At 52.8% G+C, this 26,590-nt stretch overlaps 6 protein-coding genes across 6 annotated transcripts; 2 read left to right on the forward strand and 4 right to left on the reverse strand.

Moving 5' to 3' along the window:
* Window positions 1-106: 106 nt before the first annotated feature.
* MRS44_006027 (uncharacterized protein) lies at window positions 107-1,047 on the reverse strand (the record flags this gene model as incomplete). The annotated part of the gene is made up of 3 exons (XM_046280569.1): window positions 107-322; window positions 377-793; window positions 835-1,047. 3 exons carry the CDS (start codon window positions 1,045-1,047, stop codon window positions 107-109), a joined length of 846 nt encoding a protein of 281 aa, XP_046140394.1.
* A 3,429-nt stretch (window positions 1,048-4,476) lies between these two features.
* Window positions 4,477-6,528, forward strand: MRS44_006028 (uncharacterized protein; the record flags this gene model as incomplete). The annotated part of the gene is made up of 1 exon (XM_046270369.2): window positions 4,477-6,528. One exon carries the CDS (start codon window positions 4,477-4,479, stop codon window positions 6,526-6,528), a length of 2,052 nt encoding a protein of 683 aa, XP_046140393.2.
* A 3,433-nt stretch (window positions 6,529-9,961) lies between these two features.
* On the reverse strand, window positions 9,962-11,704 carry MRS44_006029 (uncharacterized protein; the record flags this gene model as incomplete). Its single annotated transcript, XM_046280568.2, has 3 exons — window positions 9,962-11,065; window positions 11,110-11,502; window positions 11,546-11,704. 3 exons carry the CDS (start codon window positions 11,702-11,704, stop codon window positions 9,962-9,964), a joined length of 1,656 nt encoding a protein of 551 aa, XP_046140392.2.
* Window positions 11,705-11,875: 171 nt separating this feature from the next.
* Window positions 11,876-13,713, forward strand: MRS44_006030 (uncharacterized protein; the record flags this gene model as incomplete). Its single annotated transcript, XM_065621608.1, has 2 exons — window positions 11,876-12,366; window positions 12,435-13,713. 2 exons carry the CDS (start codon window positions 11,876-11,878, stop codon window positions 13,711-13,713), a joined length of 1,770 nt encoding a protein of 589 aa, XP_065477680.1.
* Window positions 13,714-14,063: 350 nt separating this feature from the next.
* MRS44_006031 (uncharacterized protein) lies at window positions 14,064-14,684 on the reverse strand (the record flags this gene model as incomplete). Its single annotated transcript, XM_046269158.2, has 1 exon — window positions 14,064-14,684. One exon carries the CDS (start codon window positions 14,682-14,684, stop codon window positions 14,064-14,066), a length of 621 nt encoding a protein of 206 aa, XP_046140390.1.
* Window positions 14,685-23,597: 8,913 nt separating this feature from the next.
* Window positions 23,598-25,328, reverse strand: MRS44_006032 (uncharacterized protein; the record flags this gene model as incomplete). Its single annotated transcript, XM_065621609.1, has 1 exon — window positions 23,598-25,328. One exon carries the CDS (start codon window positions 25,326-25,328, stop codon window positions 23,598-23,600), a length of 1,731 nt encoding a protein of 576 aa, XP_065477681.1.
* Window positions 25,329-26,590: the final 1,262 nt, after the last annotated feature.

A 26,590-nucleotide genomic window follows, 5' to 3' on the forward strand; every position in this document is an offset into this window, starting at 1 on the left:
GCTCCCGTAGAATCCTCCTCCCTATTGTCTTCCTAGAAGAAGCATCCCATCGATGCAGTTCAAACTCCCATCAGGTCGCCATACTTGAACCGCTACCAGATCACCCTCACCGTCTCTCAACGAATTCAACGCTGTCCCGAGAGCCAACAGCCTTGCGACGAGCACCATCCCTTCCAAGATAGCGGCTTGGGTGATAGATGCAAAAGATACCAATGGCACCAATCATGGGCAAGCTTTCAAACACCCAGAACAGCCACTCGGTTCGAAACGCGTAACCGTTCATACCTTCGGCGAATTCGCAAACCCGGTAGATGCAGCGAACCTTTATCGTTAATGTATGTTGTCAGGGATGTTGCCAGAAGTACAGGCGACTTACCATGATCAGGGAACTGGATACATATACTGCCAACACCACCTTTTGCCAGCCGTTAGGGGCACCATCGACGGCCATCCGATTCGCCAAGACGTGGAACCGACGAAACACGCAGAGGAAGAGGGAAAAGGCAACGAGCTGGAATGCTAGACCTCCGATGAGGACGTTTCGACCAATCTTTTCCATCTGACCCTGCCAGTTGTCGGAACTTGCGATGCCAGAGCCGCTGCCCTGGACGAGGAAGGCGACGATATCGCAAGCGACAAAGATGGGTGTGAGGCGTCGACCCGGGATCTTGAGAATTCGGTGCCGCGATGGAGGAAGTACGGCAAGGATGAGACGGCTGATGAGGAGGTAGTTGCCGGCTGCAATGAAGACGGGGGCGAGCACGGTAAAGGTGAGGGTATTAACAAAGGGGCCCTAAGATGTTAGCAGAGAAGAGAGACAGATGGATAACTCACTAGCTCGGACTGGTTCTTGGCTGAATATGACCGGAGGATATAGGCGGCGACCTCGATGGCAGAGCCGATGACAACGACAATGAAGAACCAAGCTCGGTACTTGATGAGGGTGAGGTAGGAGATGACAAGAAAGATGATGCTGTATACGATAGTACCGATTATGGCGAGGGCAAAGGATGGGTTGTACATCCATATAGACTCTTTGTCGGCCATTTTGGTAGATTTGATGGTTGAATCAAGCTGTCACGGTTGATCTGTGAATTGGGCTGATGATCTGGTATTGATCTGTGATTACACCTCTCCATCGCCATGATTCTATATACACTGCTCATTACATAGGCCACGCATCTTGTCGGGTTGAAAGCGAGCAAACTGCCGCCAAGGCTGAGGTTATTCGCAAGCTGACGGCGGATTAGAAGATGTTGGTTGGTTCATGTCTGTGGCAGGGTGTGGAGTTGCGCGGCCAGCGGCTCTGAATGCGACGAATGCGAAATTACTACGCACGCAAAGGAAGCGAAGAATACGAGAGCCAATTAGGGGGAATATTTGAATAGATCGTTTTGGGATGAGTTTATGACGGATAAGGTACGATATGCTTATGGATAAAGTGCCGATGGATAAAATGTGAAAAGAGTCTTGTCGGTTGACATGGGCGACGCTGACGTATTCGTCATGGCACTCACGGCAGTCACGGACACAATCATGGCGGTGATGACATGGCCAGATCTCATTGCATGTGAGAATCAAGATCTTGGGCATCAAGACCCTGATTTTTACGGGTCAAGGGCCCGGCAGAAGGGACCAGCACAGGGAAGTTGGAGCCGAGGTGACGCGCGACCTCACGCGATGAGGGTATTCACATGGGCTTTCTACAAATTTTATTTTCTTCTTGTGAAGGAGTCGTCTTGACCACGCCCCGATGGGCCGACGGTCAAGTCATCATGGGATCTAGTTCAGGGCGTGCGAGACAAGTACTCGGACCCTGAAAGGCCGGGGACTGAAACTGAGACAGCCCGGGTTCACGGCAATTGAGGCGGATGATTGGGGTCGGTTGACGTGGGGCAGGCGTGGTATCATGGTGTTGAGTTGTGTTGTTAAACTCTGAGACGTTGGAGAGAGAAGCGTGACCAAGAAGGGAACAAAAAAAGATGACGGGCATGAGATTTGGTCCTTCACCGTCTTCTCTCAAAGTCAGCTCGTGAGTATCGCTGGCCTGCGTGGGCACAACTCAGCAGGCAGCCTCGCCACACACACTCAACAGCGGAAACGGCCCGTCAGCTGAAAGAGGGACCATCCTCACCGACGTTTTTGAACAAGAGTAAAAATGGCTGGGGGGAGCATGTGAGTGAGTCAACGCTTTACCATGCGGGCGACGATGGCGTGCATGCGAGATGCATGAGCATCTGAGTTGGACGGTAATGGATAAATTGGCTGGACGGATAAATACAAAATAAAATGGAATTTAATTGATGAGAGATAATTTGCAAAGATTATTTGATAGAGGGTCGGTATAGATAGGTACGCATGTGTGGATAGGTAGAATGTCGGTGTAGTAGCGGTCAGTAGAGCTAGGACAAGGCGTCCAAGGCCTCAGCCCCAAAAATATGTATAACGGCAAGAAAAAGCGCCGAAAAATAATAATCGAATAAAATAATGATTAAAAATAATAATAATAAATGCGTCTCCCGATTAAATTAAATCTGGCATCCATCACTGCCGGGGATGCAAGCACCCGCACCGGGTTCCCGGGCCTCACCGCCCACTACTTTTTACAGAGAGGCCTCTGTTTCTGGCCGGCAGGTGCAGGCAGGTGCTTAATAGCAGGGCCATTAAGACAGAGGCCACAGGTCATCTGCTCGTGGTTTTTGCTGAGTTGGCATAGATCCCACACCACCACCAGAGAGAAAAATGTCTACTTGATCTGGTCCCTGTTTTTAGAAAAGAAAAAAAGGGCAAAAAATATGTGCTCTTTATTCTTCCTGTCCTATCATCACTACAAAGAACCCCCATGGGCGTCATCATCCCACCTACATGGCTTTCTTTGTGCTACAAGACGTGGCGGCCTAACCCCAACCATGGCTTGCAGGGCTGTCAAGTTGTCATTCATTCATTCATTGTTTGTCCATTGCCAATTCGATTAATCGACATTTCTTTTCTTTTCTTGGTGAGCATCACGTTTGATTGATGGGCTTTCCCTTCCCCTGGTGCCACGACAGCGCCGCCTCGTATTGTTTGTAGCCATAACGAGAGGTCCTCATTCCTTTTGATTGTTCCCCCATCGCATCGTGTGATTCAAAATGTAATTGCTTTCAGCCTGTTTCAATGTCTGTCTGCTTGGGCATCGTCGTCACCCTTGGCACCCATCACTTTGAACCCGTCATCAGAAAAACTGGTGATAGATCTCGACATCTACACCCCCTGCCAAACTCCTTGTCTACACTCCCGTCGATCTTGTCAGCCACAGCCCCGCGAGGCACAACCCCCGTGACTCACCCCCAAAAAAGGTGGCATGTTTTCTCATCTCTCATCTCTCCTCTGTCCCTCTCCAATCACGTCCACCCTCGTCCTCACGGGTGATGGGATCCCAGGCGGGCGGCTTCCCGGCGGCTTCGTGCATCGAGTACTGCGCTGCACTGCACTGTAAGCTGCTTGATGCCGCCGTCGCCGAGCATAGTGAAGTAGGTACAATACACTGCCCTGCACGCAAACCGCGCGTAAACTCGATCGGCAATGTGCTTGTGCTTGTGCTTGTGCTCATGTCCTGTGGGGGGTAAGAACAAACTCGAGTCCGACAAACAACTTTACCCCGTTTGTCTCGACATGATGGTCCGCGTGCCCAGTTCTTGTGCCGCCAAAACTGGTCTGACAGGTTACGCATAAGCACAAGCCTCTTGGAACTCGCAATCTGCCCCTGAAGAGGACGGGAGGGATGCCTTTGTTTGCTTGCTTGTTCAGATCTGGCATGGAACTATTGGTATGTGCGCCGTTGGTTCTCGAAACGGTCAAGAAACGGCGCCGTATCATTCAGGGGACGATGAATTTGCAGACGTTGCTCTTGCTTTTGAATTGGCAGCCTGAGTGATCTGTACCAACTGTACATCATTCAACACTGCCCGAGTCGAGTAGGAGAGCTGTAAAACTTGGATACTTCCTCCATACAACTCGTATCTGAGCCTGGATGTGAGTTGACTAACACACCTGATTCGCCTGTAGCATAGAATATCTACCACAACTCCTTAAGATACATTGACTCATCTACTAGTATCAAATAACTCCTGACTCAAAAATGATTTCCCATGAGTCGAACATTCCAAAACCTCAAATTTGGCAGGCGGAATGACGCGCTGTGAGTCACTCACTACCAATTGCCAAATTCGTTTGATCACGTAAGGAAACTTGAGCTTGGTCTGTGGTGGGGAAGCTCGCCACTTAGCCATCTTCAACATCACGATAAAACATCAACTCGCCTCGCCTCCATCGTCAACTCACTCATAGGCAGAGCTTCACATTCAATTCGCTTGACACGAAAAATCAATTCTGTTTGCGCGGCGTTTGGGTTCTTTGAGTCACTCACTTCCATCACCAACACTTTCCACCATTACCGTCAACACTCCACCAACAACTTCAGCTCTTACATCCACCATGATCTCAACAAAGAACCAAACATCACCCCAGTCCCGTAAACAGGCTGTGGCCGAGGCCTCCTCATCTCGAGTCGTCCCCAAGCCCGTTCCAGAGTCGCAGGCCCAGGATCCGAGGACGTATCAGATCGAGCAGCTCCGCCGGAGGTACTCGCCCAAAGAGTCTACCGCCCCGGACGGCGCAACCTCGCTCGTCTTCAACATCAAACCCTCGGATCCCGACTTTCCCTTTGAGTTGGCCCATCTCCAGTGTGATGTCCGCGTTCCGCAGGCGTATCCGGATGAGGTGCCGGTGTTGCATGTCAAGAACAAGGACATCCCCAGGGGTTTCGGTATCAACATTGAGAGAGGATGGGACAGGCTTGTTGAGGAGAGGCCACGGGCTACTCTTCTAGCTCACACGCGCGAGTTAGACAAGAATCTGGAAAAGTTCCTGTCTGAGCAAAAGGCCGAGACAGTCAAGCTCGTGACCTTTAGAGACACGAGACACTTGGACGCACAAGAGGCCAAGACAGAGCCCGAACCCGCGCCCGAGCCAGTTCAGCCCGCAAAGTCTGCGCCGGCACCTGCGCCTCTGTCGTATGTCCCAGAACCGTCTTACACAAAAGATGAAATCGCCGCCGCCAAGGAGCGCAGGGCTCTCGAAGTCCGACAGCTTGAGGCGCGGATGAAGCGGACACAAGAGTATCGTCGCTCGCCTGATGGTATCGTCTATACTCTTCCTCTTGAGCCACAGAGGCGGTCAGAACTGCCACCGGGGCTGCAGTCCGTTAGAAGTCTTCACTTGATTATCCCAATAATCTATCCCCTGCAGAACCTCCGCATCCAGCTCAATAATGTTGAGCCCGAGGACGCAGAGCCGGTCGAGGACCTCTTCTGCGACAAGGCGGCAGCCCAACCCCAGATGACTCTCATGAGCCATCTTAATTACCTCGCACAAAATCTTCATAAGCTCGCCAAACAGGCACAGGCACAAGCCCAAGCCCAAGCCCAGGCTCAAGCTGAAGCACTCAAGGCCGAGGCAGCTAAATCGGCACCCCAGGCTCAAGATCATGCAGAGGAGGCTGACTCAAAAACGGACACAAGCCATATCCAGGTCATCCCTCGACCCCCCGAGTGGAGTTATGTCTATGGAGAAGACTCGGAGGAGAGCTCTGATTCTGATAATGCCGGCGACGGTGGCGTCTCTCTGGAGGAGGAACATCCTCCCGTGCCGGGTGAAACCCCTGAGCGCGGTACCATGGTGTCGTTTCCCTCCATCGAGCTGCACAATATCGAGATTCTGCAGATTTCGATCCTGGGCATCACCGTCAAATGTGATCGATGCAGAACGGTTAATGAAGTCTCAGGCTTAAAGCCTGATGTTGAAAAGACGTCGAGCTGCAAAAAGTGCGCCACTCCGTTTGCCGTCAAGTTCCGGCCTACGCTGGTTCACGAGCATTCGTCTAGGGCAGGCTTCCTTGATCTTGCCGGCTGCAAGGTGGCAGATATGCTACCAAGCACCTTTGTCCCAACTTGCGCAAGGTGCTCGACACCCAGCTCCGGCCTCGTCTCGGTCAGAGGTTCGACGGTAACAAACGTCTGCCGGGACTGTCACGGTCACTTCACCTTCAAGATTCCCGAAGTCAAGTTCCTCTTCATCACACCCGGCTCCCTTCCCCCACCGGCGACAGGTCCGCGCCGGAAACAGGAGAAGCTTGGCTTACATGCGGGAGATCCGTTGCCCGGCCGGGGAGCCTGCCCGCACTACCGCAAGTCGTACCGGTGGTTCCGCTTCTCGTGCTGCAGCCGCGTTTTCCCTTGTGATCGTTGCCATGACAAGGAGTCTGATCACATCAACGAATGGGCGAACCGGATGATCTGTGGGTGGTGTAGCCGTGAGCAAAACTACGCCGTCGAAGCCTGCGGCTTCTGCGGAAGGAGTGTCATTGGAAGAAAGGGCAAGGGGTTCTGGGAAGGTGGAAGGGGAACCAGGGACCAAAGGACCATGAGTCGAAAGGACCCGAGAAAGCACAAGAGGATTGGAGGTTCTGCAAAGGATACAAAGCCCTAAGTGATCTGCAACGCAACGCAACACTGAGGCTGATATCCGATGTCGCTGTCAGCTTGGCAACCTCAGCTAGGCTGGCTGGCTAATCACATTGCCGCATGACCAGCCAGCGGTTACCAACCGCCAGCACCCACCAGTCATCAACTGTATCTGTAAGATAGTCACCGTTTCGCAATATCATGGACACACCTTTTGCAAATCTCGCGCATGTGAAACGTCGAGATACAAAGAGAGTGGGGGCCACACAGCCATTCCTGCGCTCCTTTGTTCTATTCTCGCCAACCCCTCGCTGTAGATGAATTGTGATTTGAATGCGTCGTAATGGAGTGCCACATTGTGCGACAGGGCGTTTGTGTGGTGAGTGACAGCAGTTGTGGTGATTTGTTGTAGATTGGTGTGTTGGGAGGCGGTAGTTGTGTTGGGGTCAATCGACTGACAAAGGTTGGCGGAAATAGGAAAGTGATAAATTAATCATTAAATGTTGATTAATTCGATTTATCGGTAATATCGACGTTAATATTGACGGCATGGTGACTCTAGTAAGCCCGTAGCTCATTGACCGCCGTCAGATACATCTGGTCCAGCCCAGCATCCAAGTACCGCGGAACGACGGAGGCACTCCGCAGCGTGATCTGATGCGGAGAAAACAGCGATGCTGGGTTCGTCTTGGCTCTGGGGTTTTGCGATTCGCCGCATACGAGCGCAGGCCAGCTGAAGGATCAGTGACGATGAACTGGCGTGATAATTGAGCCGACTGAGGGTCATGTTGGTATCTATCAGGGATCATATACGAAAGAGGAATGAGACTCGCAAGAAAGCGGAACCAGGAGAGCACAGGTACACGATGCAATCAAGGGATCAAGGGATTCCCAGCTGCGGATCCGGCTTGACCCTGATTTTGAGTGACCCTTAAAGAGTGAGTGTCGATGGCCAACACGTCCGCGCAGATTTCTTGCAGCTCTCGTGCCATGCGGAGCCGATTCCGGACTTTACAAGCTCTGCACGAACATACGGATTGACAGATGGCAAATCTCCAACGTACGAGACAGAGGGCCGAAGAAACGCCATGACCAGCCGTTGACATTGCCGATTGATCTATCAGGAATGGCCGCCGAGCAGGGACTTCCCGCGCGGGATGGATGATTTCGGTATGGTGGGGGGCTGAGACGTGGCATGTGGTGAGATGAGGGACTAGATACTGAGATAACGGCATTGTCAAAGCGTTGTTTCTGGAATCATGGCGCTCGCGCTTGAAGGTTCCGTCTCGTCAAGCTGTTGGCCGCAATCATGTAACAGGGCAAACCATCTCGGGCCTCGTAGACTCGGCATCGTGCATAATGCAGGTACGGTGGTGACCAGCGGTTTATTGTCTCGCGAGGCCATCGTCAGCTCAGACTGCTGCAATTCTTTACAAACAGGTTGACCCCCTCACCATCGCCTTGACGTGATATGGACAGACCAACGTACCTATTGAGGCCATCGCCAGGAGTGAACCGAGTAATTAAACAGGCTCGAATCGACGACCAATGCCATGGCGTACCAACTTACCCCACAGTCGTCAACCATGGGCACACCTTGTCAAGCGTCACCGGACCTCTCTGGCCGTTTGAGGGTATTTCTGACAAGTGTGAGAATCGACAGAGGGTCCATTTCCCCCGCTCGAGATGATGCCACATTTGGGCATTGTCGTCATCGGCTCCAGTGGACACTCGCGATGCGTGCGGTACAAGTATCTCAAGGCGATGCAACAATACCCGCAACTCCAGCTGCCAATGCATTGTCATCCAAGTTTGACAGCCCGAGAGACAACGTGACGTTTGGCTAGCGCGCCTAGTTGGACGCTGAATGGTTCAAGGTGCCTTTAGGCCCTGAGGAGGCGTCTTGCTGTGCGGGCGGACGCGCCACGGACCGTCACCCGCCATCACGGGACCTTGTCGGCTTCTGTGGCTGGACGCGGATGAGATCCGGCGCCTTTTGAGTGGTGAATCAAGGGCTCAATAAGCCTCAGACGATATCATGAAACTGGTTGATTTGACGTGTAGGAGGATACCTTGAGTCAGAGCGTTGGTGCGAGATGCGAGATGGTTGATTGACGCCTCTGGAAGGAACGACGCGGTACCTGCCTCTGGACATTGGACATTGGACATCGGATCAGTAGGAACGCCTCCCGTTCGCACCTGCTTCAGTTTCACGCCCCAACTTCAACTCCAACACCAAGTACTCTGTACAATTATTGACCTTGCATCCCCATCTCGCATCGCAAACGTCGCACTAGAAGACTCCAAAGCCCAAGGAGGCATCCGCTCGGTCAACCTTTTAGCATCTCGATGGTGCTCCCCGCTGCCACGGCCGCCCCGGCATCCAAACACCCTCACACGTGCGCGCCATGACCCCCATCAACTCGATTCATCTGATTCCCTGGCTGCGCCAATGGTCGCCAAATGAAAGCCCCAATGCTTGACTCGAGCCAGCCCGCGGAGGGTCTTCCGGCGCCGGGCAACCCCTGACGTGGCTGGGTCATGGGTGTCTTCTAGAAGCCATGAAATTGCCCGCCCAGCAAGGTTGCCGTGGGTTGATGCCCAGCATTTATCGTTTAATTATTATGGTATTTTATCTTTTTTTTTCTTTAAGCGATGCTAACGGTGGCCTGATGAAGCCAAAACGGTGGCTGCTTTCGTACTTGACGATAGAATGAAGGGAATCAAGTCGTTGCAAAGTACTTGCGAGGCCAAGCTGATAAAATAAAGTGTCAGCTTTTTCTATTGTTGTTGTCACATCGCCCAATAACCTCAACACCAACTGTCCACCACGGTGTACGACATGCAGAAACAAGAAAGGCCCAGCCAACCACACAGCCGACCGTTTCCTGCCACCGTCAAATAATAATCAATTCAAAAATCAAACAAATAATCATTCAGAACCCCGGCTGAATCATTACCCTGGCATTACCGGGACCCCCAATCCCCCTTCGCCTCCCTGGTCCGATTCACAACCCAAACGTCGGACCCATGACCCCCGCTGTCGGAGCCAAACCCGACGACCGCGGGCTGTTATTGCTGCCTGGCACTTAACGAATTGGCGAATTCTCCGGGGTTCACCTGATACCGTGATTGGATCTCCTCTACCTCGTCGCTCGGTAAAGTGAGGAGCGAGGTGACATCCAGGGTTCTGACCCAGCTGTTGGGTTCGGAACGCCGGGGTTGTTGGTTCCGTGTCAAGAGACGTGATTTCCTTTCTAATGAGCATGCATGCTACAGGCCCTCGGCACTTTCGATCGACACGTTTGACAATGATCCCGGCCTCCCTTGGGCTCCAACAGAGGGTGTGATTTCCGCGAGCTCGGGACGTCGAAGCTTATGTGTTGGGCTAAACCGGATACACGTCGGAGAAGTCGGCCAGCCTGCCCGAAGATACTCGTATAGTCAGTCTCTCGGGTTCAAACTTGGCTCCGGCTGCGAATATCCCTGGTTATCGAAACTGCACAGACTCGGCCTATTGGGGTTGCAGGGAATCCAGTGGATTGCTCGACACGATCCTCTGGGTTCTTTGGAAGCTTAGGACATCTTGCAAAGAGTCCCAGGATGAATGCCAGGCCCGCCAATGCACTCCCTGTCGCCCAGAGATGCTTCAGAGCCAAGACAACGGCCTCAGTCATTCTCTCGTGGCCAAATCCCCCCTGTTCGATGGAGACCTTGATAAGTTTCATGGCGTTGTTGGCGTGATCCGTGTCCTGGTTCATGCTCTTGAGCTCCGTCTTGAGCTGGCTGGAAAAGACGGTGATCCCTATGGCAATACCGAGGCACTGACCCATAGTTCGTAAGGCATATATCATGCTAATGGCATGCCCAACATCCCCCTCCTCGACTGTGGCCTGAACACCGATCGACATGACTGGGATCAGCAAACCCATTGCTATCCCTAGCAATAGGATTATTATGAGGGTGGTATGAGTTGTTGTGTCTTGGTCTAGGACGGTCATGGCGCCAAGGATGGCGATGAGAAGGCCCCAGCCACCTATCATGAAGCCCTGATACTTGCCCGTCTTGTATGCAACTATTCCCACGACGGCAGCCACCGGCGCGACGGTCACAGTCGCAGGAAGGGCCCATACCCCAGTCATCAGAGGCGACTTGCCTTTGACACCAAGGAAGAAGACGGCAAGATAGTACAAGACCATCCACATGATAATGCCATGAATCATGGCGTTGATGAACTGCAAGATGGTTGAACGATTTCGAAATAGGCTTTGCCGGAACATGGGTTTCTTTACTACCCTCTCATATGCTCCTAGAGCCACGAAGCTGACGATCGAGACGCCAATGGGAACGAGAACTTGAGCCGATTTCCATGGGAACCGGGAACCACCCCAGGTCAACGGCAGGAGGATAGAAACTGAGGATATTGCAAAAAGAAGGATGCCGATCCAGTCAAGATCCTTGATAAGTCTCCAATTACGCTGGTCGCTGTCGTACCCGAGCATGAAGATACAACCAACGAAGCTGCCGCCGAGGAAAGGAAGGGTGCACCAAAAGATCCATCTCTGTTGCTGTTAGCATGTCGATTCCTGCGGTTTGATAAACCTACCCAGTTCGAGTCCACGTTCTCAACGAATGCACCTCCAACAAGGGGCCCAGCAATCGTTCCCAGGGCCCATGACACGTTCTGATACGCCACCCATCGAGATCTTTCACGAATAGGGAAGAGGTCAGCCAATATCATGCCTGATAACGCTTGTGGTCCTCCAGAGCCGACTCCTTGTACTGCCCGGCCTGCCAGGAGCATCAGACTGTTTCGAGCTGCGCCGCAGAGAATCGTCCCCGATATGAAGATGGTTAGGGAGGCAATGTATGCTGGTCTTCGACCGATGACGTGGGCGAGTTCAGCAAAGATGGGTTGGGATATGGCTGTTGCGAGGAGAAAGACTGAGCCCATGCTTAGACTTTCGGAAAAGGAGGCATCGAGTTCTTTTGCGAGAGCCTAAGAAGGTGAGAAGAGGCTCAGACATAACGGAGGGACTTACAGGAAGAGTGACGCAGATGCATGTTGCGTCGAATGCTTGAACAAGGGCGACTGTGTTCATCACCACCAGGATGCCCACCTTCCTGAGGTTGTTGACCTGGAGGGTCTGGATGACTACCGGAACTGCTCCAGCAGAGCCATAATGTTCCTTGGTTACCATATTTACGATGTTGACGGCAAAGGGGAAGCCCCGCGAACATGTGTGGACAGCTCGCAGAGTTTATAGGACATATGTACCGGGCTTCCTGCAGGACAGGCCCGATGATGAATTACAAGCGAAAGCTAATTCTCAGTTGAGGAAAAGCCAGAACGCCAGCAGGATCACGACAGAATGGCCATCACCTGTAACGACAATATCGCGACGAAGGCCGCCTCAATGGAACACTTGAGCGGCCCAGCCATATTGTGCTGCTTCTGCATGTCCAGCGTTGCATACTGGCATGTCTTTGTTGTTGTTGACTACCTGCTCCGCAAATGGGCACCCGACGTATACAGGCGACTCGAGCGCGAAGACATTATTCGGAAGCTCAACCCGTATCTAGTCATGATCGTTCGAATGGTCATTGGTCTCTTCGTCTCGCTACCGGCCTGTGTACAGGCAATACACACAACACCTTGGGGAGTTTACCAACCCCTGAGCACATCCGGCCAGGTCTGCGTTGTCTCGCAGCTTGTCGTATGGTCCAACGAGCTCCCTGTCGCCCGACTCTTCTCCCCGAGCTCTTTGTTCACCACCTTTTATGCCTCGCCGCAACATCGAACATCCTCATCTCGCCGCCGGTCCATCAGATCAAGCCGCTATACATATACTTTGCCTCTCTGGTGGGCGACATTGGGCCAGGGTCGGTGATGATTCTGAAGACCATTGGCTATCATCCACACACATCCAGGTTGATGTTTTGGGTGTCTTTGGCATCAACATCAATCCTCATCTTTTGCCGGGTGGGATGCGCTTTCTACACTGTCACCCACGTTCTCACAGACCCGTTTAACCTTGCCAACTGGGTTTGGGTGCTGGCGGTGATGCTTTTCGGCTTCTATTCTCTTTACAGTGCATTCCGCAACTTGAAATGGCTAGGGGTCATTCGAGTTCATCCAGTGCAGTACAGGGTCACCTACTTCTGCCGGTTCATGGTGCCTGTGGCGCATACGATGCTTGGAGTTGCATGCGGCCTTACACTTCTCTCGACCTTGTTTCTATACGGCTTATACCTCGATCGACCTCTAAGAGCTTCAGAGATAGGCCTGATATCGATCAACGGATTGGTGGCCGCGGCAATCGGTCTCACAGGTGCCATTATCACAGGGATAGCGCTTCCCTACGGTTCATCCAGATCAAATCCGTGGGGAAGCCAGTATCTCCAGTTCGGGATACTTTTGGCGGGACTTTGGGTTCACAGAATCACCAAGTTGACTGATGATGTGGATCGGGGGACAATCCTCTCGTCAACAGGGGTCAGCTTGCCCCTATTCCAGGCTATTGCGAGAGTGGCACACTACTACTCGGCCAAGGATGCTGTTGCAGCATCAGATGAGAAGCTGCACCTTGATGAAACTCCAGCAAAGAGGCACCTGCAGATGATGTGCGAGAGTATCACAGTCTTTCTTGTGTCTCTAGCCCTCTTGGCCTCCAATATCTTGACCGTCTCAGAGGCTGGGCGGTTGGCTGTAGCAGCTTGCGCCATGAACCAACTGCGAGTTTGCTCAAACATTATCCCTCTCAGCCACGAATCCTCACAGGGGATTACTAGGATGCTATATACCATGTCACGCATAGTCGTGGATCACTTTGTCGTTGCCTCTCTTGTTGCGGCACGTCACATCCGACCTGAAGCCTCCTGGGCCGACGTTGCCTCCAACTATCTCCTTCTCGGGGGCACAGTAGCCGCAAGTCTTGCCTCGAAAGGTGCGGTCACCATCAGAAAGCCATGCGAGGTTGTCACGAAAGTCCGAAAGACGAGGAAATGGAATCCTGCCATTTTCATCTTTGTCTTTATGTGCATCCTTCAGGTCATGCTGGTCAAGAAGTATCTCTCCTTTGAGACAGGAAGCCGAGAGATCAGCGTTGGGTTCAAGAACTTCCGTGCCATCTTGTCGGATCTCATCACCTGGGCTGGCGTGGTGCACTTGAGTTCTCTGCCCGTGGTTGTCTTGAGTGGGCTGGGTTAGAGTTCAGCTGGATCCTGTCAACGAGCATTCACGCTGGGAATAGGGGCTTGTCCCAGTCTTCGATACTCGACAACTTCAGAGTGGGAGAGAAAATCGACCTTCAAATTCCTTGTACAATACATGATGTGTGACATCAAAGCTCCCAACTTGGCCGTTTCTCTGCCATCTCCCGGTCCCTTCATATTCTCACACATTTAAAAACCACATCTCGCTCTCGCTCGCTCCGCCAAGTCCTGATGATTTACCATGCCATGCCCTTATTCTTCCAAAGTTCAACACATGGGTGCCTTTTCTAGGTTGCCTTGCCATACTCCTGAGAAACTCCAGAGAAGAAAGCTGAAGCCGGTCGATCACTGAGTTCTGAATTGACTGTGAGCACCTCCTCTTCCTCCCCTCTTCGAAGGCGTTGGGGTATGGCCTGGAGGTCCCCACGAATCTGTTCTGGCGCGCTTGAAGCTAGGAGTCTGGGCCTGTCCGTTGCTTGTCTCCAGGTCCTGCTTGAGCTGTTCAATCTCGCTGTTGAGGTTATCCTCACGGCTCTTGGAAAATCCGAGTTCCGCCTTAATCTTGTCCGCGTTCACGTTGGCCAGCCTCTCCCGCTCCCTCGCCGCGTCGAGGGTTTTCTTGAGCAATTGAACCTGCGTGGCCGTCTCCTTCTCGCGCGTCTGGGTGTTCTCAAAGTCGGACTTCCACTTCTCCAGCTGGGCGGTAAGAGTCTTTTCGTGCTGCTGAGTGGTCTCGAGGTCGGCCTTGACCTTTTGAAGCTGGGTCGTGAGGCGCTGTTCTCGCTGCTGCGAAGTCTGAAGGAGAGAGGTCTTGGCCTCCAGAAGCTGAGAGAGAAGCTCTAGCTCCCGTTGATTCTTGGCCTGGATCTCCTCCTTTGCACCCTTGAGCTCATCGGCAAGATCTTTCTCTCGCTGCGAAGGGGTCTCGGCGGAGAAGGGGGGTCTAAAGGGGTTGTTCGTCGTCATCTTGAACACAGGGGTGGACGAGTCGCGAAGGCGGTGCAGATGAAAATCGGGGGGGAGTTTGTAATGTTTGTGCCGATGCAGAAAAACAACAAATACGCGTGATGGAATATTTTGAGTGAAGGCGTGTGTGCCTGAGCTGTTTGTTATGTAAACAAAGAGTCTTAGGTAAACTTAGGGTGCATCATCCTAAGGATTTCTGAATAGCTTCACACGCGAGGACGTGAATCACTGTCACTAATAGCGGCCCACTAGGCAGGGCCTTGGAGCTTATCGATAGCCGTAAATTGAAGCTGGCAGTATCAATGATAGTATGCATCTTGTTCTCTTGTTTAACTCGCGACTGCACCTCATCTTCTTGGTCACTCAGGAACCCCCTGCACCGAGTTGGAACCATGCCTTTCAAGTCCACACCAGCAGCTCCCAAGATGACCTCTAACCTGCGCATTTCTTTTCATCGCTGCTCACATCATTTCCTTTGGTCATTCTCCCAATCCTCCTCAAACCTCTGACCAGTTCTAACACGCGTTACGACTTGATCAGACTCGGCAGCCCCGTCAGCTTCATGTGTTCAGAGCTAGATGCCATATTGTGGAGACTACTATCGACGCTCCCGAAGCGTTGAGGCTCAAGTGTAGCTACCATGGTCATCAATTACGTGGCATATACAGAACTAGCCATGATGTAATTGACACTGGCAGGCTTTCAATACGAAAGTTTCAGCGCCACTTTACCGTCTATTAGTCTTATTTGATTAATCGATAATTTCTTTACACTTTAAAACCAACTGTAGCAACCGGGCTTCCAAGAAATGGGCAGCTAAGACACAGAATGGGTTGCAGCAGCTTGGCAATCAGTGAGAACGGGGGTGTTCCATCTACACCCACCCTTCTCAAAAGACATTGCCGTGTAAGTCTTCATAGCCTCCTAGTCTGACCAAGATCAACTCAAAATCTTCTTACCTGGGGACCTAGACAGTTCAGCTGGATGATGCTGACGTCTGAAACTGGCATCACGTGGCGGCCAGAGACAACTCCTGCCGTCAACTCCTCGGCTGCCACTCGGCCCTTCATCAACATCCATCTCATCCTTGGTTGTCAACATCACCCCCTCCCTCGAGACGGGCCGCGGATCGATCCTTCACATGGGCAGACGCAGACGCAGACGCCAGGGACAACGTTTCAACGCACCCTCCCTCTTGGTCCCCAGGATCGCGGATCCGACACTCGATTCACCCGCAGCAGTGAGATGGCCAGGTTCAGGCTTCTCCGCATCACAAGGCCTCCTCCTCTGCCATCACATGTTGGGATGCCGACCGAATCTAGAAGCTGGACTCGGCGGTCCGTCCAGTTGCGGCCCTCTGATCCGATCAGGGTCCTTTGACACGGCGCTGTTTCTCCGTCGGGTGACCCCCAGGACTCTTCCCCGGACCGGGGTCCTGCTGTCGCCCAGAACCGCCCGTCTGGGACATTGGGGAAATCGGACGAATTTGGGGGTGGGTGCTACCCCAGGCCAAGAGTCCAACATTCGACAGAATATGACGTGTTAAGAACAGCGATCCAGAGGCTGACCACAGTTGGTCATAGCTGCCCATAGCATGATGCCAGGTCTTATGCCACCAGCTACAGTTCCCGTGCCTGATAAACCTGGGGTAAATGGGTCGATGTCTGGGGTTGGCTGCTCGGGCAAGGGGGCGCAGTCAAGTTAAACTGGTGATGGAAACACCAACTTCACGATGGTCAGTTGTCTCTGAAGGTTGGGCTGCAACTAGGCACAGCTGTCCATCAGAAACGCCCGTTTAGAGACGGACTGGTTGTTGCAGGCATCCACCAGAAGAGAATCGATGTCTCGTTGTTACGGCCCGGCTCACGCAACCATCCAGCATCCCTATGATGCGGTTTGATCTCATGCCAAATACATACGACCACAGCCTTTAGACAGCTCGGGATCCCGTCCGCTCTCCCATCGATAAACTGAAGAGCGCCCGAGTAGTAGTCAGGTCGGTGACGACTGGCGAATGCCGGGTGTTGTATGTTTCTTTTTGTCTTTTTACTGGTCGTTGACAGCTTGACATTCAAGAGTCGGTTTACACTCTACACCTATGCATGAATACGGAATTCAAAGAATACCAAGCTCAGCACTAAGATAGACTCTTGATCAGGATCTGGTTGGCCGGGCCGTCCTCAACTACCGACGTGAAGATGTTTCGGCAAAACCGCACGGAAAAGGCAACAACAGAAAGTCAGTCGCTCGTGTCTGCGGGGATTCTTCCACGTGGCGTTCAAGGACGGTACCTAGGATACCGCGAGAGTCATGAAAAGGGACATTGCTCGTGGTTCAGCGCTAAATAGAGAGTTTGGACAAGGTTCCCCGAATGAGTTGCCGTCGGCCAGCTCGCCGGGGCCAGAATAGGCAGGTTTTGACGCACCACCAAGCTTTCAAGCAGGCGAAGGAGATTCAAAGGAAATGACCATGACCATCAGCCACAACAAACCAGTTTCACCTGAGTCGTTTGTCGACTTGATGAAGCTCTCCAGTCGGTGATGCCGCCGGGAGGCTGTTGGGGGGCATTGCAATCGGTATCAGCATGTCCACAGAAGCCCCGAGCATTACAATGCTTCCCGGACCGACAGCCTTTGCCTCCTCGTGGTGCCCCGAGACACAGGCCTCCCGTGAGCCCTACCGCAATCGCAGCCACGCGGATTTCACGTGTTGGAACGTTGGGAGAAACCAACAAAGCATAGCGCGAAACCGGGGGCAAAGACTCGGCTCCAATCAACACCGAGCGTGTCGCATGCAAAACTGGATGCCATGGGACTCGGTTCGCAATTGTACCGACACGGACCGACAAGGAATTGCAAGGGTCCAAGCGAGAGCGACCGAGCAGGGCCGCAGAGTGGCCGGGAACACTCACGGAGATGACTGATGCGATTGATGTGAGTGATTGTTATCAGCGGAGACGTTGGAATGGATCTGATCTGGGTCGGCGGGGTTTCGACATGTCCGCGGGCTTAATCTGTCTGGGTTCTTCAAGGGCCAGCGGGTCTGATGAATAACAGTTTTGCTGCCCAACGGCGGTTCTTGTTGGAAGAATTTGAGTTTGCAAGGCTGATTGATTTGATTTGATTTGATTGCAGGGGAGATATTTCTGAGATGGAGGTGACAAGTCTTTCTCCACTTGAGCAGAAAAGATTGGTTGTTGGTTGAGATAAAACATTTAATGATTTATCTCTCAGAAATATTTTAATTTCCTTGCCAGGAAGTACCGCACGGCGACGGCTCGACCGAAAGTGGCATCCATTTCTCATGGCGGACCGACATGGGCAACAAAATATCGCGCTTTCTACACTTGATGGTTGTCTAGCTCAAGTTTCCCCCTCAACGACAAACAATTACGTACCGCATTTGACGCAGACACAAGACCACGCGTGATCATCAAGAATTGACAGAGTGTGAGTTGCTGCCCCACGTGCGGGAGAAGACTTCTAGAAGGTCAGCATCTGGCGTGTGGTGATTGGTCGAGTTGGAGGTGCACACCACCAGCGAGATTTGGTGTGTGCCCCCAACTTTGAAGAGAAGAGATCAGCTGTACCTTGGTACCTACCTCGCTCCGACAGCGGCGGCGAAGAGAACTCAACGGAGTCGGAGATGGGGGTGGTGACTATTTCCACAATAGTTGATTGTCGCAACACTAGAGACAACAGACGGCAGAAAAGACACGAGAACAGCCATAACCACAACACCACAAGACGGTCTCGTCATTTCGTCAGTCGAAACAACGCATTCCGCCCGCAATAGCCCAGGGCGTCCTCTCATTGCACGCTCAGCCCAGGCGCGTGATGCGCTGCCCTGCGCTGCGGTGCGTGCGGATCCGGGGATTGGCGACGAAATTGGAAATTCCGGGGGTGGTTGCGCGACACACAAGAAACCCCAGATTATGACGTAGCCACTCGACACTCGACCCCGGATCTCGATGTCGAGCCTCGATTGACGGCTCAAAGGCGATTCATGGATATCAAGAGACATCAAGACGTCAAGAACTAGCTATGACGATTGACAGGCAGTCTTGCAGCCCGTTGTGACGTTGGTTTTGCTCAACTGCCGGATGCAGCGTGTTTGAAGGGCATCTCGTGGTCTATTTCTCTCACACCAAAAAAAAACAATGTCGACGAGGTGATGCCTATTCAGGCAACTGTCAGTCATGTCGATACCACCTTGACCGTTTGGATGACGGTGGTCCTGACGTTACGGTGGCAGATGTCAAATTGACAGCTAACGAAGCAAGCCACGGACATGGGGAACCTTGGTCAAAGGCATCGCAACAATTTCGGGATGCTTCCAGATACGTATCTCGGCCTTCAACGGCATCTTTCCGTTAATTAACCCGTGCAGCAACATAACATCGCGTCGTCAGCAAAAAGAGGCTGCTCCGGACCATCTTCGTCGTCTTGTTTCCGCAGCTCCGTAACTTGCTCGTCTCCTTCCCGTGGACGCGGTTCCGCTGGGCGCTTGACCCCAGCATCAACCCCGGCCGGGGGACGGTTCCGGTAGCTCCAGAGCTTATTCAAAGCGAACAAGAAACCAGGTTTTTTGCAATATTTTAATTTATTTCGATTTTTAATCAATTAATTCGATATTTATCACTAGGCACGGAATGCAGACGCGCGGGAGAAATGGGGACCCCTTTCCAACCTTGAGTCTAAACGCGCGACTCATGCAGGCGATGTCATAGCCAAGGCCACGAGGAATTCCTCAGGGCCAAAGCTTCTTTTTCTTGCTCCGCCGGCCTGGGCTGAAAAGGTTGATCAGGTCACAGGGCCCGCAGCCTCGCGGTCACCCTCTGATGTCAGCTATGCTGGCGGCTCTAGATCTGTCTCCATTCCGTCGATGCCCCCAAGGGGACGAGTGACTTGGGGCCTGTAGATCTGTGACGGCTTTGGGGGTTTGAATGCATCACTGATTTCATACTGTATGTGAAGATTTTTCCAGTTCTGTCTGTCTGTACCCGTGCTCAGGGACCAGGTGTCATGAACGAAGCGGTGAAAGATGGACGGTTGCACCACATGGATGTTGGAGATATCGCGCAGACGTCAAAGACGGTCAAGGCTTTTCGGTTTGGGGATGTGTATGCATTGCCGCAGCTACCATGGGGAAAAAAGAATACGCAGTAGTGTTAGACCCTGGTTGCATTTCCTGGCCTTCTCGGAGACCTCTTCTCTTCTGCACACCCTCCCTCCGGAAATCTAGCTGGCCAGCGCAGGTCTGCGGCCATTAACCCCAGATTTCCGAAAGCGGGCGGACCCCGAACCTCGGTGTTGTACAGGCGGAGACGCGGAGAACAGTCCGGAGGCCCCACCCCGCCGACGAGTTGAACGGGCAAGTTCCGACATGACCCGAGGTATACATGTATACTTGGGAAAGCAAAGTGCATGAGAATGAATAAGCCTGGGTAGGGATTCGGGGACCGGACCGTTGAGTGGTAGAGTCCAAGGACGAGCGGATAGTGACGGAGATGTTATTGTCCACCAGGGCGTCACGTCACGTAATGGTTGAGAGTCGGTCAGTTGGGAGCTAGAAATCGGAAAGTCTAGGCTTGAAGCTCTTGCATATTTCGAGACTCATGACTTTCAGAATTTCAAGAGCTCTCATGGGATCGGGTTCCACTCAAGGAAGAGGCAAATCACAAGGGGAACAGTTTGATGCAATGCAGGGACCTTTCTCCGAAAAGCCCGATCGGTAATTGCGCGCGTGTGATTTGGAGGCTTTTGTTTATTCCCGAATTGCCTCTGAGTCTTCAGTCACCCCAAGAAACTCCATCAATTAATGCCTCCTGTGGGCTTTTCTTCTGCCTTAGTAAGAAATCATGCCGGCAAAAGACTTTTTCCTCATTCACCGCCCGAACGCCAGCCGAACATGTCCCTCAATTTAGCCGGCGGTGCTGCTGCCTCTCTTTTTAGCCGCTAGCCGCACGAGAGAGAAGAGGCTCTGAGTCAGAAAAGCAGAGAGAGAGAAAAACGCCACAATGAAGAAAAAGAAGCAATGAACCCCAAGCCACAGAGAGACTCACACCCCCTCTCTCTCTCTCCCCCCGGTTTAGCGTCGTTTTCTCGATCCGAACCACACCAAGCAGGCAGGCAGGGAAAAATAATAAAAAGCAAAACCGGGGAGCTTCGGCAGGGCAAAAAAAGCTTGTGGCTTACCCCCTCTCAAATGACGCGCCGTGTGACCTGTGGTTTTTATTTTGCCTCAGCGGAGACAAGACAAAGCTCACGCGGATGGATTTTTGAGATGAGGGGGAGCGATTATCAATGATGGAGCCCATGTTTCCACAAAGAGGAGGAGATAATCAAGTCAAAGCTTCTGGGTATTATTGAAAAATGATTTCTGAGAGGCGCAGTTGACGCTCTCAATTCTATAGGTCTTTCAAGGTCTGAGCTCAGGCACATACTTCTTACTCACACGCACCACACCGACTGAGGATGGCTTCCCCGGAAAATCCAGAACGGGAGAGGCGTCGTTGTCTCTTCTGCCTCGTCCGTACCCACCCCAGTCAGTCACAGCCGTGTTAAGTTTTTGGAAAATGTGATGTGCACAATCAGGAGTGCATAAAAAGGAGGACCAGCACAATATGCAAGCTACGGACACGGCACAATGAACTCGAGCTCAATGGGTTCATCATGTCTCTCAATTCGCCGCGAACCAGAATTGAAAGCCGTGGCTAAAAAGGTGTTCGGCCCAGAATGAGGACAGACAAGGGGTGTGCGTGTCTGTCCGCCTTTGTGTGACATGAGGAAGGAAGAAAAAAAATCTGCCACCCCCTCGTGCTCACTGCGGCTCCGCAATCTTGGGGTCTGAGTTTCTCTTCCACAATTCCCATCTTCGAGACCCAGTGAAAGGCGCCGCAATGGTCAAGATTAGTCCCGAGTCTGGATGGGAGGAGTCATTGAATTGGGCTCAATTGCTCAATGAGCTTCCCCTCACTGATGATTTTTTTTAAAAGAGTCAATTCATCAGCTGGGATACGAGAATGGCACGTTGAGGTTGCCTCTCAAAATCATCATACATACAATTTCATATGCTAATGTAGGTTGACCATCATCATATGCCAAACTTGATCAACCACGTCTTCAATGCTCACCCGTGGCTTGCCTGCAACCCAAAAGCTTTCGCCCTGTTAATTAACCCGGACCCCAGCAAATCCCAATCCCAGGTCCCGGGGAAGGAAAAGAAAAAAAAGCAATCCTAGGCAGACACACCCCTCTAAGATCCTCCCGCAGACGCGGAAGTTTTTTTTTACTTCTTGAGATCAAGGGGGAGAAAACACACACGCACGCACGCATTTTTTTTATTATTTTTTTTTTTTGCAAGTTCAACTTTTTAGCGTTACCGGTGGTTGGGCTCGGGTTTCATAACCGAGGGGGAACTTAGACAAGGACCGACTCCGTTGTCTTTCAGCTCTAGTCTAGCATCGCCGTCAGCTTTTGGTGCTGTTGCTTTCCCGCGCACGGGTTCTCATTCGGGATAGCAGCAGCCTCTGGGCCGAGTCTGAAAGGGCTTAGCAGTTCTGTCCATTCTCAATCCCCAACAAAGATTGGGATGGATTGCGTGCGTGTTGTTGTTGTTGACCGCTTGTGAAAGATGGGGAGGAGGCCCCCAATGTCAATGTCAATCTTGACATGTGAAGCTGAACGGTAGTAAACAGCATTGCATTGGATGCATTGGATGCATTGGATGCATTGGATGCATTGGATCTCACCCTCATTTCCATCATTTTTTTGTTGTTCCGTCTGGCATGTGCTTGCAAGTCACGGGCTCAGCAAGGCCTGCGCTCTGCCACACCACCCACACTCCCACTCGGTGGCCCAAGAACTGTGGCCCTCCCTGTTGGTTCACGGTCATTTTCAGCTCCAACACTTCAGAGCCAAACACCAAAGGGACACACCTGAATGACCCAGATGCACGTCATCCATCCATTCGAGTTCTGTCCAGGTACCAGAACCTCTCAGGAACCTGTCTGCACCTCACAACTTGGCATTCCAATCATGACACTCGACTTGCACGTCACCAGATGGTACTTTTAGCTTGAATGTGAAATTTTCATCATGTTTTTAAACAAAGCTCTTTTCATAGACAATTCGCCCTTTTTTACGAGTTTTTTTGACTACTCGTTTTTTTGTTTTCTTTTTGCCTCGCCATGGATCAACTCTCATCCTTGGCCAAGGCCAGTCTCTCCCTTCCCCTCCACTTTTGTTTTCGCCTCGTCTCGCCTCGTCTCGTCTCGCGCTCGTCAGAAAAAAACATGACTGTACTGTGACTGTATTCGTGGCCCATGCTCCCGTCCAAACTCAGGTACCGTGCCTCGCCTCCTCGCGTAGGTAGTAATAGTCGTAATAATGGTGGTGTCCTCAGGTTGCCCTTGTCCGTCCCGTCTTTCCTTGCCGAAACTAGAGTACACACACGCCCTGACCTGAGCTGAGCCTGATTGATCATTGATCAATAAATCAATCAATCGATTGAATGAATTGAATGAATGCCCCGAAACAAGACCCAAATCCCGCGCGAAATCCGGGCCAATCCAGGCCGTGACAAACAAAGAAGCGAGTCCATGGTATCATAACGTTATCAACAACGCCGCCAGCCATGAGTGCAGAAATGAAAATGATCAACACAAATTTTGACTCGAGTTTTCCGAGTCCGCTAAATGTCCTTGTAAAAACAATCAATGCGTGCTGCCAATTGCAGCAAAACAAACGCTCAATGATGATGTGATGCCTCTCGTGCGCCGCCCAATGTACATGATGGCAATCCTGCCAGGTGATGCATGCTCCTCGCTTGCATCCGGTATGGTATTCGTTGCAGTAGGTAGTGGGGTATAGCTGTTTGTTGATGGTATGCGTGATATGGGTATCGAATCATTCACCACCCCTTGGAGTGGTATCCGTCGCTGGCCTCCTTGGAAAAGTATTGGTTCCAGCTGCTCGCGTTCACGTCCTCGCTCTTCTTCATGCATGGCTTCTCAGGGTACTGCTTGAGGTTGGCCACATCGTGTGATGTATGCCTTCGCTTGAGCACCGCGTTGGCCGTCGACGACTTCTGTTGTCGCTCCCAGAGGAGATGACGGCGCAGAGACTCGGTCAGTTCAGTGGCAAGCATGTTGCGGCGCGTTGTTCGAGGCGACAAGGCAGCCTGTGCCTGGACGTGGCTGGGACCAACCATGATGGGCTGAGCATTAGATCGGGGCACCTCATGGATGGGCTTGAGGCCAGGTCCGCGCATGCCCTTCATCATAAGAGGGGCCTCGTCAGAGTCGTTAGGAGAGGCACTCAGTGAAGGTCCATTGGCCATGCGAGATCGAGGAATGGCAGATGTGGATTGCGACGCGTGGTTACCCAGAGTGCGCGCGCGGTCGTTCTGAGCGAGCATGAGAGTAATGAGAGATCGGCGTGATGTCAAGTTAGGCTTGGAGTCGACTCGCTGGAAGAACTTGTCGTCCATGCTAGACTTGTTGCTCTCCTCCATAGAGTCCTCCCAATCCGACGAGTCCTCGTCATCATCGATGGCGCTCTCGTCAATGTAGTCGGTGTCTGAATCCACGGCGGCCTCGTCGTCAATGGTTCGGGTCATGACATTGCTGCTAAAAGAGGTCTGCTTCTTGCGGGGCGACAGCAGCGAGCTGGGTCGCGACGAAGCCAGTGCGCTCTTCAGAGAGCCATCCTCTTCAGATGAGCCTCCAATCTGGAACATAGGCTTCTTGATAATGGGAATGACGGGCTTGCCGTTGCCCAGGCTCTGGTCCTGCTCACTGGATGAACAAGAGCCACCGAGCGCAAACCGCGCGGGCTTCTTGGACTGCACAGGCTTGGCAGCAGGCGACGAGGTGGGTTCGGGGATCGCGTCTGATGAGGACTGTGCGGTGATGGCAATGGTTCGGGGAATCGGCATCTGGGAAGGCGAGAAGCCACGGACGACGGTGGTACGGGAGAGGCTCTGGGGCGAGGACTGTGCTGAGGCCTCGGACACCTCGGTGGTCGACTTGGCAGGTGATTGCGACTCGGTCGTAGTAGATCCAGAGCGCTCAAAGGGTGGGGGCGCGGGTAGTGAGTCTTTTGAGACGGGGGCGATCTGGGGAGGAGCAGAAAGAGGACCCTTATCCTTGACGATGGACACAATCATCTTCTCAAAGTCATCAGAGCTAATGTGACGCTCGCGCTTGCTCCGTGTGCTGGTGCACGAGTCCTGTCGTCGTACGCGAGGGCGAGCGATCTCGAGAGGTGCAGACACAGAGGTGAAGTCGACGGCCTCCTCATCTACAAGGGACTCGACGCTGCCAGAGAGTTGGGGAAGATCGGGTATCCGTGTCTCGGAGGGAATGTTCTGGGGAAGGGTCTGTGTGGTCTTTTCCTCGCTGTCGACAACAAAGGTTTCTCGCTGCCATAGGCGCCAGCTGAGGTTCTCGAGTCTTCGACCTTGCTCAACCGAGTCTGCGCATCGAGAGAAGACTGACTTGTCAGCATTCACCAGTGAGCCACGTCTTGGGTGTAACTTACCCGTCCACATGCTGTAGAGGTTGGCGGGATTGCCAGTGTCGACCTTGTGAATGACGTTTGCATCCACAGTCAAGACGTGTGTATCCAGTCGATAGGGCATGATGGGCATAACCTGCCGATTACTCGACGGGGTGATGCTAGGTGTCGGTGTAGTAGATGTCGGGATAGAGTCGAAGTGCAATCGAATGCAGTTGAGGGAATTCGCAGAGTTCGTCGGCGGTAGTAATCGTGACTGAAGCCGACAATGCGCCAAAGTGTTGGTGGAGTTGGAGTTCGGCGGTGATGGAGTCGCGTTCGGCGAGGTCAATTCTGGTGCTGGTGCTGGTGGCGGGAGGGAGAGTTGTCGGGAAGGATGCTGGGGTTCATGAGGATCCTCGAGTAGACATGCAGAGGCGATTGCTGGCTGGTGCAGTATCGTCAACTTTACGGCTCAAGTTCAGTACAGCGTAGTTGGTGTATGTGTATGTGGAGGAGGACGACAGAGTCCGGGGGGGATCAAACATAGATATTCTTGTTTGGGTTGTGTGCGAACTTGGGAAGCAAGACGGATGGGGGAAGGGAGTCGCGGTGTGTGCTTTGTGTGAATGGAGCGCACGAGGACCGGGGGGGTGTGAGTGGGAGCCACAGGGGGTCGAGGTACGTACCGCACGGGGTGTGCGACAGAAGAGGGTGGGCCACGGCCACGGCTCAGGTTGAAGTCTCTCAGTACAAGTCGGAGGTACCGCGGCGGAGGAACTTCCAGGTGCCCTGAGGAAAAATCTACTGGGCAGGTGCTAGTGGGCGCTGGAGTGCGCTGGAAGAGGAGGAGCGAGTCGGGTGGGGTGGGGGTCCGTAGAATAAGAAAAGAGGAGTGTGGGCAGTCGGATTGAGGCGGTAGCAGGCGCAGAGCGGTGCAGCGCAGTGGGGGGTGAGGTGGCGGAACAGGCCTCGCTCATCCGTACCTCTGGCTCTCTGAGCAGCCAGCCAGAAGACCCGCGATTTCCAGGGAGAGCGAGGGCCTGTGCCGGCGACACAGCGCGCACAAGGACAGGGCTTCTGCCAGGGGGAGAGCACGGAGCACAGCGAGCACAGCGAGCACGGGTGGAGATGGTAGAGAGGGGGAGGCGAAAAGTCAGCCTGCTGACCAGTTCCACGGGGCCTTGCCTGAAGAGGCACTTGTTCCTCTCCTCGTGCTCAAGCGGTCTCAAGGTGGATCTCAAACAGGTTTAGATCGGAAGGGATCCGCTAAGCTCTAAAGGGCTGCTTCAAAGTTACCTCTTCGGGTAGCAACCTTGAAGCCTTGGGCGGCTGCATGCCCTTTTTAGCGTCCGTTTTCACTCCCGAGACCGCATCCGTCCTCCTTCCGTCACCCGAAAGCGGAAA

Source organism: Fusarium solani (assembly GCF_023522795.1).
Source record: "Fusarium solani strain SB1 chromosome Unknown bctg00000003_1, whole genome shotgun sequence".
NCBI classification, from domain to species: domain Eukaryota; kingdom Fungi; phylum Ascomycota; class Sordariomycetes; order Hypocreales; family Nectriaceae; genus Fusarium; species Fusarium solani.